This window comes from Salvelinus namaycush, chromosome 41 (assembly GCF_016432855.1).
Source record: "Salvelinus namaycush isolate Seneca chromosome 41, SaNama_1.0, whole genome shotgun sequence".
Taxonomy (NCBI): Eukaryota; Metazoa; Chordata; class Actinopteri; order Salmoniformes; family Salmonidae; genus Salvelinus; species Salvelinus namaycush.
In genome coordinates, this window is record NC_052347.1 from 14,065,842 (window position 1) to 14,080,293 (window position 14,452).

Genomic DNA, 14,452 nt, shown 5'->3' on the forward strand with positions numbered 1-14,452 from the left:
ATCTGTTCACCTACTCTGCGTCTCACAAAGACACGGCAGTTGGAACCAAAAATCTCCAATTTGGACTCATCAGACCAAAGGACAGATTTCCACCGGTCTAATGTCCATTGCTCGTGTTTCTTGGCCAAAGCAAGTCTCTTCTTATTATTGGTGTCCTTTAGCAGTGGTTCCTTTGCAGCAATTCGACCATGAAGGCCTGATTCACGCAGTCTCCTCTGAACAGTTAATGTTGAGATGTGTCTGTTACTTGAACTCTGTGAAGCATTTATTTGGGCAGCAATTTTTGAGGCTGGTAGCTGTAATGAACTATTCCTCTGCAGCAGAGGTAAATCTAGATCTTCCTTTCCTGTGGCGGTCCTCGTGAGAGCTAGTTTCATCTGGTTGAAACAACGTTTAGGGTTAGATTTCACACATTCCTTTATTTGCAAATTGAACGAGTGGAAATACAAAATCGATCATGCATGCTATATGGACCTTTTTAGGATATGAAAAAGGATTTTATCTCACAAAACGACACTTCATGCTATCTCTGGGACCCTTTGGGTGATAAATCAGAGCAAGATTTCAGAATGTAAGTACACATTTCACCTTCAGAGGTGAATTTATCAAACCTATCGCGATGAAAAAAGTGTTTTGTTGTTAGGAGCTCTCCTCAAATAATAGCATGGCATTTTTATAGCAGTTATAGTTGAAACACATAGGAGAAATCCCAAATCCCCCCTCCCCTCCCTTCCCTCGCCCATCCATTTGCGCGTTAATGCACAAGCGTCCCAAAGCTGATGGAGTGAAAATTATCGAGGGTGCTGTAGCATCTAATTAGACCCTCTGGTAGGCACTTCGATTGAGCCTGCACGCTGCAGGCTTTCTTGGCGATTTAGAATACCATAAAGCACTGCGTTATTTCACACAAAATAATGGAGAGGCGTGCCTAATTATATGACACGTGCATTTGTTTACAGTGTGTCTGCTGTCGAGACTTGACAAATGCAAAATATTAAATACCTACCAAATTAAATGTTTAACTGTTACTGAGTTGCTGCCATGCTATGTTGTTGTCTTATGTCTCTCTTTAAATAGTGTTGTGGTGTCTCTCTTGTCGTGATGTGCGTTTTGTCCTATATTTTTAATCCCAGCCCCCATCCCGTAGGCCTTTTTCCTTTTGGTAGGCCGTCAGTGTAAATAAGAATTTGCTCTTAACTGACTTGCATAGTTAAATAAAGGTTAAATAAATAAAAATATTATTTGGAAAACAACAGGGGGATTTGTACATTTGAATTGCATGCTCATTTTATTATTTAAAAGTGAAACATGAATTGCATCACGAGTGTGTCCTGAGGTTGATGGGTTTACTTATCCCCTCACCACTCTCAGAAAGTACCCACAGAGATTCGTCAGCAACAAGTGACAACAGAACACCCACGAGGCTGTGGTTTGGGATTCACTGAAAAGTTGTTTGTGATTTACCTTTTTTCTGATCACATGACTTGGCCAGCAAAAACCTCCGGGCGCGTTCGGTTCACTTTTGTCAAGTCCTTTCAAAGTGTGTTGCATTATGAGGATATAAATTGTCCTACATGTCGACTGCATAAACGTTACAAAAATCATGTGATCAAAAGTAATAACGCTCTATTGTCAGCCAATCATGAGGGCATTTTTGTTTGACCCACGCCAGGGTGACAAAAAACGTGACTAAAACAGGAACCAACTTTGCGCAATTCATGTATACAGTAGATATGTGATATTTGAGACTCTCACACTAATTGATTGTACAATGTACACATATATGTTTTCAGTGTGAGTGTGTAATATGGGGGTTGGAGACATGTTTATTTGGACATAATAAAGAAAAACTTGTTTAAAACTTTTTATGGATAGGGGGCAGCATTTTCACTTTGGATGAATAGCGTGCCTAGAGTGAACTGCCTCCTACTCTGTCCCAGATGCTAATATATGCATATTATTATTACTATTGGATGGAAAACACTCTGAAGTTTCTAAAACTTTTTGAATGATGTCTGTGAGTATAACAGAACTCATAATGCAGGCGAAAACCTGAGAAAAATCCAACCAGGAAGTGGGATATCTGAGGTTGGTCGATTTTCAACTCATCGCCTATTGAATTCCCAGTGGGATATGGATCTGTTTGCACTTCCTACGGCTTCCACTAGATATCAACAGTCTGTAGAACCTTGAATGAAGCTTCTACTGTGATGTGGAGCCGGATGAGAGGGGAATGAGTCAGTGGTCTGGCAGAGAGCCAGGTCCTGGTCACGTGCATTCCACATGATATCGACTTGCGTTCCATTACCTCTATAGACACAAAGGAATTCTCCGGTTGGAACGTTATTGAATATTTATGATAACATCCTAAAGATTGATTCTATACTTAGTTTGAAATGTTTCTACGACCTGTAATATAACTTTTTTAAGTTTTCGTCTGACGTTCGCCTGGACCTGCACGAGCGTTTGGATATGTGTGCTAAAGGTGCTAACAAAAGTAGCTACTTGGACATAAATAATGGACATTATCGAACAAAACAACAATTTATTGTGGAACTAGGATTCATGGGAGTGCATTCTGATGAAGATCATCAAAGGTAAGGGAATATTTATAATGTAATTTCGTATTTCTGTTGACTCCAACATGGCGGAGAAATTTTGTTTCTATCTGTGCGCCGTCTCAGATTATTGCATGGTTTGCTTTTTCCATAAAGTTTTTTTGAAATTTGACACAACGGTTGCATTAAGAACAAGTGTATCTTTAATTCTATGTAAAACATGTATCTTTCATCAAAGTTTATGATGAGTATTTCTGTTATTTGATGTGGCTCTCTGCAATTTCTCCAGATATTTTGGAGGCATTTCTGAACATGGTGCCACTGAGATTTTTGGATATAAATATGCACATTATCGAACAAAACATACATGTATTGTGTAACATGATGTCCTATGAGTGTCATCTGATGAAGATCAGCAAAGGTTAATGATTCATTTTATCTCTTTCTGCTTTTTGTGACTCCTATCTTTGGCTGGGAAAATGGCTGTGTGTTTTTTGGACTTGGCGGTGATCTAACATAATCATATGTTGGGTTTTTGCTGTAAAGCATTTTTTTTTTTAATCGGACACGATGGGTAGATTAAAAATATTTTTATCTTTCATTTGCTGTATTGGACTTGTTAATGTGTGAAAGTTACATATTTCTAAAAAAATATTTTTGAATTTCCCGCGCTGCCTTTTCAGCGGAATGTTGTCGAGGGGTTCCGCTAGCGAAACGTGTGTCCTAGAAAGGTTAAACAATGTGTACACTGCCATTTTGCACTGAGCCTTGCTGTTGGAAAACCACATCAGTAGCTAGGTTTCAATCCAATTGGCTACAGATTTTCATGCAAATATTATAACATCCGCATAAACAAAATATGCCAATTTTCCCATCAGTGGTGTGTTGCCACCAAACTGACTTGTGGATTAAAATCAGTGTGATGAGGTAGTGCACAAAAAATTTACTTTTTTGCTTACGTTTTCATGTACTTAATAAAAATCGAAAGTTCAATGTGTTTCTATGGCATTTTCAACTACTAATATTTTTGTAACAAAAACTGTTGTAATAAATAGAAAATGTTCCTACTCTGGTCTTGACACATGCACTCTAGCCAACAGCTCACAGTTACAGTGAGGGTAGTTTACATACACTAAGTTGACTGTGCCTTTAAACAGCTTGGAAAATTCCAGAAAATGATGTCATGGCTTTAGTTGCTTCTGATAAATTATGTCAATTAGCCTGAGTCAATTGGAGGTGTACATGTGGATGTATTTCAAGGCCTACCTTCAAACTCAGTGCCTCTTTGCTTGACATCATGGGAAAATCAAAAGAAATCAGCCAATACCTCAGAAAAAATGTTATAGACCTCCACAAGTCTGGTTCATACTTGGGAGCAATTTCCAAACGCCTGAAGGTACCACGTTCATTTGTACAAACAATAGTACGCAAGTATAAACACCATTGGACCACACAGCCGTCATACCGCTCAGAAAGGAGACGCGTTCTGTCTTCTGGAAATGAACGTACTTTGGTGCGAAAAGTGGAAATCAATCCCAGAACAACAGCAAAGGATCTTGTGAAGATGCTGGAGGAAACAGGTACAAAAGTATCTTTATCCACAGTAAAACGAGTCCTAATTTTACATAACCTGAAAGGCCGCTCAGCAAGGAAGAAGCCACTGCTCCAAAACCTCCATAAAAAGCCAGACTACGGTTTGCAACTGCACATGGGGACAAAGATCGTACTTTTTAGAGAAATGTCCTCTGGTCTGATGAAACAAAAATAGAACTGTTTGGCCATAATGACCATCGTTATGTTTGGAGGAAAAAGGGGGAGGCTTGCAAGCCGAAGAACACTATCCCAACCGTGAAGCAAGGGGATGGCAGCATCATGTTGTGGGGGTGCTTTGCTGGAGGAGGGACTGGTGCACTTCACAAAATAGATGCCATCATGATGCAGGAAAATTATGTGGATATATTGAAGCAACATCTCAAGACATCAGTTAGGATGTTAAAGCTTGGTCGCAAATGGGTCTTCCAAATGGACAATGACCCCAAGCATACTTCCAAAGTTGTGGCAAAATGGCTGAAGGACAACAAAGTCAAGGTATTGGAGTGGCCATCACAAAGCCCAGACCTCAATCCCATGGAAAATGTGTGGGCAGAACTGAAAAAGTGTGTGCGAGCAAGGAGGCCTACAAACCTGACTCAGTTTCACCAGCTCTGTCAGGAGGAATGGGCCAAAATTCACCCAACTTATTGTGGGAAGCTTGTGGAAGGCTTCCCGAAACGTTTGACCCAAGTTAAACATTTTAAAGACAATGCTACCAAATCAAAGAATATTTGTCACGTGCGCCGAATACAACAGGTGTAGACCTTACAGTGAAATGCTTACTTACAGGCTATAACAAATAGTGCAAAAAAGGTATTAGGTGAACAATATGTAAGTAAAGAAATTAAACAACAGTAAAAAGACAGTGAAAAATAACAGTGGCGAGGCTATAAAATTAGCGAGGCTACATACAGACACCGGTTAGTCAGGCTGATTGAGGTAGTATGTACATGTAGATGTGGTTAAAGTGACTATGCATATATGATGAACAGAGAGTAGCAGGGCACACAATGCAAATAGTTCAGGTAGCCATTTGATTACCTGTTCAGGAGTCTTATGGCTTGGAGGTAAAAACTGTTGAGAAGCCTTTTTGTCCTAGACTTGGCAAGCCGGTACCGCTTGCCATGCGGTAGTAGAGAGAACAGTCTATGACTGGGGTGGCTAGGGTCTTTGACAGTTTTTATGGCCTTCCTCTGACACCGCCTGGTGTAGAGGTCCTGGATGGCAGGCAGCTTAGCCCCAGTGATGTACTGGGCCGTACACACTACCCTCTGTAGTGCCTTGCGGTCGGAGGCCGAGCAATTGCCAAAATGAGGCTCAGTAGTGTGTGTGGCCTCCACGTGCCTGTATGACCTCCCTACAACGCCTGGGCATGCTCCTGATGAGGTGGCGGATGGTCTCCTGAGGGATCTCCTCCCAGACCTGGACTAAAGCATCCGCCAACTCCTGGACAGTCTGTGGTGCAACGTGGCGTTGGTGGATGGAGCGAGACATGATGTCCCAGATGTGCTCAATTGGATTCAGGTCTGGGGAACGGGCGGGCCAGTCCATAGCATCATCTCCTGATGTACTGGCCTGTCTCCTGGTAGCGCCTCCATGCTCTGGACACTACGCTGACAGACACAGCAAACCTTCTTGCCACAGCTCGCATTGATGTGCCATCCTGGATGAGCTGCACTACCTGAGCCACTTGTGTGGGTTGTAGACTCCGTCTCATGCTACCACTAGAGTGAAAGCACCGCCAGCATTCAAAAGTGACCAAAACATCAGCCAGGAAGCATAGGAACTGAGAAGTGGTCTGTGGTCACCACCTGCAGAACCACTCCTTTATTGGGGGTGTCTTGCTAATTGCCTATAATTTCCACCTGTTGTCTATTCCATTTGCACGACAGCATGTGAAATTTATTGTCAATCAGGGTTGCTTCCTAAGTGGACAGTTTGATTTCACAGAAGTGTGATTGACTTGGAGTTACATTGTGTTGTTTAAGTGTTCCCTTTATTTTTTTGAGCAGTGTATATATAGTGTAGGTTGAATTAGCTGTATCCCTGAAAACCAGATGCATCTGGTTGTGGGCAATTCCACTAAGGGTGACCCCTGGCTCTACACGGAGCACAACATCAGGAAGTAGCATTAGCCACTAGTATGGTGGTGGAAAATTGTGTTTTGTAAAGAAAGAACACATATTTTCCCAGGTTTTTTCCCGCCTTCTCGTCATTAAATCGAGTTAGAGTGTAAATCGACTCCATTGCAGCCTGAATGGAGAATGTTTTATGTACAAATATATAAAGGAAGAGAAGGTTAGACCTAACCCCAGAGAGAGAGAGATATATGCCAGGGGCATGCTACAACACCTAGATGCATTTCTTCATGTCAAATGGCTCCTGCGTCAGCTATACAGATAGACGTACAAAAGGAGGCTAATTCGTACATTTTCGATCCAAATATTTTTATAAAGATAAGCATTATATTGTTAGATTATAGGAGTAACTCTGGTAGGCCTGAAACAGACTTTCTCACCTCAACTTCAACTGTCTGAGTCAGTTGGAGAGCCGGGTCGGGAGAGCTGCCTTCATATCATAGTCCTGCAGTAGCTAAAGTTTAATAATAACCACACCAAACCTTCACAAACATCCCTAAACTTTATTAGGATAATATAAAAAGTCAAGCCATTGTTTATAGGGAAAATATGAACAGAAGATTGAATGTAAACCAGGGAGAAAAAAAACACACAACCCTCCCCCCAGTAGATTTCGACCTGTCCCTATAGTGTCCGACTTTCAATTGTTGCAAATGCACCTTGCTGACTTCACTCCTTACCTTTTGTATACAGTTGGTTGCTTTTGCCTCACCACTTAAACGAGCCCTCTGTTATTAGTTACTGAGTTTTCCCAGTGAGGTCACTTTAAGGTCAGAAAAAACTCCCTTCCCTACTTATAGCACATGCATTGCAGCAAAATCGGTGAACTAATTTATATAAAATCACCCATCAATCTTATTACAATTTTCAAAAAAGACACACTTCCTCTCATAGATGGGGGCTGAATGGTCATTCATGGTGTGATGTCGTAGTTGTACAGGCCAGATGTTCATGCTCATTTTTCCCCCCCATGTGTTTAGTTCTCACGGCAAGCTGAGTCTCTGGCACCCTGCCTGTCTGGAGGAATGTAATTTCAGTTACTCAATGTTTACTTAAATTGTATTGTTTGTCACTTCCTGTTTTAGTGAATGTAATGTTTATTACAGAACATTGTATTTAAAGTGTGGACAGAGATTGTGATATAGACTGAGTATACCAAAGATTAGGAACCCCCCTTTTGCCATCAGAACAGCCTCAATTCGTCGGGGGCATAGACTCTACAAGGTGTCAAAAGTGTTCCCCAGGGATACTGGCCCATGTTGACTCCAATGTTTTCCACAGTTGTTTCAAGTTGGCTGGATGTCCTTTGGGTGGTGGACCATTCTTGAAAACACACAGGAAACTTGAGTGTGAAAAACCCAGCAGTGTTGCAGTTCTTGACACAAATCGGTGCGCCTTGAATCTATAACCATACCCCGTTCAAAGGCATTTAAATATTTTGTCCTGCCCATTCACTCTCTGAATGGCACATAGACAATCCATATCTCAATTATCTCAATGCTTAAAAATCCTTCTCTAACCTGTCTCCTCCCCTTCATCTACACTGATTGAAGTGGATTTAACAAGTGACATCAATAAGGGATCATAGCTTTCACTTGGATTCACCTGGTCAATCTATGTCTTGGAAAGAGCAGGTGTTCTTAATGTTTTCTATACTCGGTGTAAAGCATGCACAGAGATGATGATTTAAAGTGTTTAGGTAGACCTATTTTTGTAAATAAAACAGTCAGCTTTAGAGGCCCGGGTGGTGTAAAGTAGCCCTACTTGCAATAAAATGTAGTACTTTTAATAAAAGATTATTGAATTGAATTAAATTGGATTCAATTCAAGCCTGCTTTCCCCTACTATGTCTTTCATTGAAACTCCCCATCATACAGTAGGTGAACGAACATACAGTATATCATGCCCCTTTCAATGGTAGAATAAAATAAATAGGGTCTGTGGCCAGGCTGTCAGGGAAAACTACTGGCCCTCATATCATAGTTAGGTTCAGAAGTTTGGTGATCTGTTGAGCCTAATTACTGGCGATGATGATTCTTTGTTGAAACGTTCCATCCTGTGTGACGAATGTCTTGTGACACAATACGCATATTTCAGCTGTTTTTCCACAGCTAGGTCGCATTAGAAATGTTCCATTAGTTGATGTCAGTTAGGATTCCAATGTACTCATCTTAAATGTGTTAATACATAGTTGTCAATGAGCAATATAGCGCTGTGCACTTTACTCTGGTTAGTAAAGAAAACATCTGGTTAGTAAAGAAAACATCTGGTTAGTAAAGAAAACATCTGGTTCGTAAAGAAAACATCTGGTTAGTAAAGAAAACATCTGGTTAGTAAAGAAAACATCTAGTTAGTAAAGAAAACATCTGGTTAGTAAAGAATCATCAATGCATTCAAAACTGAAGCATTTCATAAAATTTCATGACACTTTCATTTGGCATTTTTCCATCTGTATGATGTGCCAGAGGTTGTTCCATGAGAAAGCTGTTGATAAATCAAAATCAAATCAAATTTAATTTGTCACATGCGCCGAATACAACAGGTGTAGTAATGCTTACTTACAAGCCCTTAACCAACAGTGCAGTTTTAAGAAAATAGAGTTAAGAAAATATTTACTAAATAAACTAAAGTTAAAAATAAAATCTATAAAAAGTAACACAATAAAAGAACAATAATGAGGTTATATACAGGGGGTACCGGTATCAAGTCAATGTGTCTTGCTGTCACTCATGAGTTAAAGGGAGAAATTCCCTACCTCAATCAGCGCTCAGTCAGCCAAATCCCCGATTTCACAATCTTACAGAGAATTTCCCTACCACAATCAAACATGCCACAATGACTCACTTCCAGAACTCGGCTTTAAAACAGCTCTCTCCCCACAGTGGCAGACAAAGCGGCTCTCTTCTCATAGCGGCAGATTCAAACTCGCCACAGACAGAGAAGGAAGAAGAGAAAGAAAGAGAACTCACAACCAGACTGACAATAAGAGAAAGATATAACAATACCTGTTACCAGCTAGATAACACCATTAGACTTTGTTAGAGGATTTCTAGTAGGATCATCTGTAACTCCAAGATGAGCATCAGAATGTCAGCCAGCCTTGTCGTTGTGCTCCTGGCCCTCCTGACCATTACTGAGGGTGAGTTTATATTATTACCTACATCACTCTGACTCAATGCATTGACACCAATGGACATGGTTATGAGCAGTAGGATTACTATTTACCTTTATATACTGTATCTTATTGTACATACAAATAAATCTCCATCCATCTCTCTCTCTATATATATGAAATATATACTGTATATATGCCATTTAACACACACTTTTATCCAGAGCAACTTAGTCATGCTTGGATGATTCTCTCTCTTTCCCTCTCTCTAACTAATCAAGTGTGTTTGTCATCACGGTGGATACCTGTGTATTCTTTCTACCCCTGACCCTTGACCTCTTACCTCTAACAGGGATGAGTCTGAGAGGCGTGGGGGCTGACCTGCGATGTCGCTGCATTGAGACGGAAAGCAGACGAATTGGTAGACTCATTAAGAAGGTGGAGATGTTCCCTCCCAGCTCGCACTGCAGAGACACTGAGATCATGTGAGTCCTGCTGCTTCCTGATTATAGTCCTATTACACTGGCAAATGCTTACTGTAAAATATGGTTATTATATGATGTTGACATTAAATGTGGTTACTATATAACGTTCATTTCAAAAATATATAACTTCAATTAATCAGTTCTACTCCCTGACTACCATCCAATTTCACTAGCTAATGCTGACACTAAAATTTAGTTATTACCAGATTTCATGATTGTCTGACTGTGCTGTGTGTCTGTCCTGCAGTGCCACTCTGAGCAAGAGTGGTCAGGAGATTTGTCTGGATGCCAGCGCTCCTTGGGTCAAGAGGGTCATTGAGAAGATGCTGGCCAAGTAAGTACTATATAAACTTGTACAACCTAAGGATGTAAACCGACCGGGTAAAACAACACAGATAGGATGACTGTCTTTTAACAAAGAGTTTGATTGGACAAAATTACGTCATAAATACAGCAGAGTATGACTTGCTTCACCTGACAGAAATATGTCTAGGTTCAAGTGACATTTTCTTTCATCTTTTATTATCCTGAGCTTTGGGAATTTTCTTGTCTAGCTTCACAAAAAGTTGTGAATCAACTTCACATGGGCAATTATATTGTAATAACGTAATCTTTCATTTTCCTCAACAGCAACAAATGAAGAGGGGGAATCATTCCATGAATACTCTGGGATTCGGAACTGTTACAAGATACAAACCAAATAAGTATTTATAAGATTGATAGGCTGAATTCTATCATGTTCTATCCAGGTTGAAATACAAAACTAGATTTAGAGTGGCATGAGACTTTTAAATGAAGAGACAGTCGGTTTCTTATATACAACCAAGTACTATGTACTAAGCTTATATTTTATTTGTATTTATAAAGTGTTTTTCTTTCATTGTTATAATCAAATGATGAGATTTACATGCATTCCGGTTGTATTGGAATGATTTCGTATGAATAACGTCACATCCTACTTGACCCCCAAACTAATGTATTCATGCAAACCTCAGTATATTTATTGATTGATTTATTTATTTGCCTATTTATTCATATTAAACTGTTGGATCATGTTGAAACTTCCAATCTAATTCAATTACAATAAATGCGTGAAAAAAAAACTGTGAAATCTGTCTCTCGCTGTCTCTATTTCCTGTATATAACTATTACTCCACTTCTAGAATTCAATCACAGCTTTTTACAACAGCTGGACTTAGACCAGCCTTATGACACTTTTCCCTGAAGCAAAGGATGGTAGAGCATTGTAACAACACGACTAACAAGCAATCATTCAGTAAAAATAAGGACATCTCACAGTAAACCAAAAGTTGGATTTCCATTTGACAGGAAAAGGGTAATTCATTGTTGCCCGTTTGAGTCATGGATTAAGATAGTGCTTGTTTCTACACAGTGGCCAATGAGCTCGGCTTCGATACAAGTCACTTTAGAGCAGTGGTTCTCGGCTAATTTTGCCTGGGGACCCAAATTTGACAATGACAATTGAGTTGTGACCCAATATGGACTGTTGATTACATTTTGTAATGTTGTATTGCAGCTGCTTTCTTGGGCAGGTTTCACTTGCAAAATAGACTCAATTATGGTATTAAAGAAAGGCATTAAACAGCCATATTAACTGAGAAAACATGTAGTATAAATTCATGAGAATAAGCCATTTAATTAAGCGACCAGTTCAGGAGTGGGGTGTAATAAATTATCAGACTCACAACACATCAAATCCAGCCCAATAATGTTAATGAACTGTAACACATACCAGTGTTTAAAATAGTTTTTTTCCCCTATCATTAGGAATTATTAATCATCAATTACCATGTGAATAGTTACACAACTTAGAAAATATTTTTTTAAAGGTGTACGTTTTCAACCAGTTCAATGAAATGTTATATGAATGTCAGAATTAATTAACAATAATAATTAACATAGTGAACAATAACTCATTAACCTGTTTATGTATTGTGTGTGTGCGTGCGTGCACATGTGTGCGTGGCATGTCAGTGTGAAGCTGGGGGTGTTCCTTTAGTTTGATAAGTTCATTGAATTCTGGGGTGATGGTTGACAGGGCAACTCGGAGGTCATGCTGGCAGTCCAATTTGTTTCTACTTTTAGTTTTCAGCACGGCCATAGCAGAGAAGTCACTTTCACACAGATAGGTAGTGCTGAACGGTAGCATGATTCATGACAGGCGAGAGCAGGATACTCTCCCATTACGATGCACCAGAACTGTGGCAGTGTCATTTCCGGGAACTTCATGCTCAATCCGCGATCAAATGACAGCTCAAACAGCAGATCCTTTTCTTTGCTTGGCAACATGAGGCTTCCCATCTCCACTCGAAAGGTGTTCGGTGTCCAGTCGTCTAGTCTCCTGTTCTCCTCCGGGAAGTAGTCGCTCTCCTCCGGGAAGTAGTCACAAAACTTTCCCTGCAGGTTGACAAGATGCTGTTTAACAGGGTTTTTCAGTGTGTCGTGGAGCGCTATGCTGATCAGATTCTGAATCTCGAAATCAGCATTGGGAAACATGTCAAACCTCCTGTTCGAAACATGATATGACCAAACAGTAAGCTTAATCTTGAAGGAATCCACTTTGTCCCTCTGTTCAAATTGATTGTGCCCCCTCCCTTGCATTGACACATTGAGAAAATTCAGATGATCAAAAATATCTGCCAGGTAGGCAACCTGCGCAAGCCATTCTTCACAATCAAAATGTTCGAAGCTCATAAAAGCAACCCAAAAGTTTACCCTGGAAAGCCAGTGGACCTCTGCATGATAAAGCACCTACTGGTGCTCCCTCCCCATATCCCTGCAGAAGGCCTGGAAACACCTGCTTATCATGGATTCTTTTGATATAGTAGATTCACTTGATCACATTCTTGAGAGTGGCGTGGTGCTCAGGCATGATGTCCTTCGCTACCAAAGCCTCCCTGTGTAGGAAGCAGTGGTTCCACGTCGCACTCTGTGCTCTCTCCAGGATCAGCTTTACTAATCCGTTGTGCTTTCCCGTCATGGCAGCTGCCCCATCAGTGGTCACACCCATCCCAGGCCAGTCCCACCGAGCCCAGGTGCATATCCATTGTGCTAAAGACAGCCTCTGCGGTGGTGGTGGGAAAATCAGCACTAAAGAGGAACTGCTCCTCAAAGTTATTATCCCAGACGTGTCTGACAGACTATTAGAATTGCATTGTTAGCCACATCTGTGGATTCATCAAGCTGCAGTGCATAATGGCCATTTGCAGTGTTGCACTATGATGTCTGACACGATATGTCCTCAGACATGTCCTGGATTCTCCTCCTCATGGTGTCATTGGATAGGGGTATGGTTTTAAGTTTGTTGGCGGCAGACTATCCCATGATTTCAGTGCACATAACAATCGCAGCAGGGAGCATGAGATCCTCTGTGCTGGTTGGGCTTTTTTGCACTTACCAATATGCTGGGCCACAAGGTGCCTTTTCTTGTACTGTGCATACCTTGTTCAATTCATCTTGTGAGGCCTCCAGATATTGACATTTCTTTAAAAAAAAGTCAACTGTCTATCTTCATGGCTTGGATGCTTGGTGCCCAGATGCCTTTTCATTTAGGAAGGTTTCATGGTCTCATTAGCTAACAGCTCATTGCATAGGACCCACTTCGGTCTACACCACTGGAGGCTCCTCAGAGGAGGAAGGGGAGGACCACCCTCCTCAGTGAAATTTCATAAAAATACTATTAGTGAAACATTAAAAAAGTTATCCTTTTTGAATAAAACTAAACCAAATAATTGATTAAAATACACTGTTTTGCAATGGTTTGTGTGCGGTTGCTCGGCCATGGAAACCCATTTTATGAAGCTCCCGACGAACAGTTATTGTGCTGACGTTGCTTCTAGAGGAAATTTGGAACTCAGTAGTGAGCGTTGCAACAGAGGACAGACAATTTTTACGAAATTTGATGAACTGACTTCTTGGAAAGGTGGAATCCTATGACGGTGCCACGTTGAAAGTCACTGAGCTATTCAGTAAGGCCATTTTAATGCAAATGTTTGTTTATGGAGATTGCATGGCTGTGTGCTCGATTTGATACACCTGTCAGCAACGGGCGAAGGGCTGTTCACATACTTTTGTATATATAGTGTATGATCAGGGCCGGCCCTAGCCTTTAATGTTTTAAAGTTAATTTCCTGCAATTCTATACATTATGCCATTGAGTTGAGAGGAAATATTGCCATTTTAAAGCAAGTTTTCTGCAATTCTACACATTTTGCCATGTGTCAGAGAGAACATTTAGCCATTGTATAACTAATTTCATGCAATTCGGGCTAGGACCAGCCCTGCTCCCACAGCTCACTAACAGCATCACAACAAAACACACATATGCTTTTGTTGAACTAAATACTTATTTCCCTCTCACACTATCGGTTCCTCAATGTGGTCTAATCCCGCCCCTCCGTTATCTACTGCCCACCCTTTTCCCGTCGTAAACCCCGTCTCACAATTCAACGCAGGCCCTGGTGTTGTATCACTTCATGATTTTGCCCCATAGAACATCCGATGAAGGGAGTAGGCTAGTTGAAACACACACTTGAATCCCAAATC

At 40.7% G+C, this 14,452-nt stretch overlaps 1 protein-coding gene across 1 annotated transcript; it reads left to right on the top strand.

Moving 5' to 3' along the window:
* Nucleotides 1–9,183: 9,183 nt before the first annotated feature.
* Nucleotides 9,184–10,997, top strand: LOC120034243 (permeability factor 2-like). The gene is made up of 4 exons (XM_038980732.1): nucleotides 9,184–9,428; nucleotides 9,754–9,886; nucleotides 10,134–10,220; nucleotides 10,517–10,997. Exons 1-4 carry the CDS (start codon nucleotides 9,365–9,367, stop codon nucleotides 10,524–10,526), a joined length of 294 nt encoding a protein of 97 aa, XP_038836660.1. The 5' UTR covers nucleotides 9,184–9,364; the 3' UTR covers nucleotides 10,527–10,997.
* Nucleotides 10,998–14,452: the final 3,455 nt, after the last annotated feature.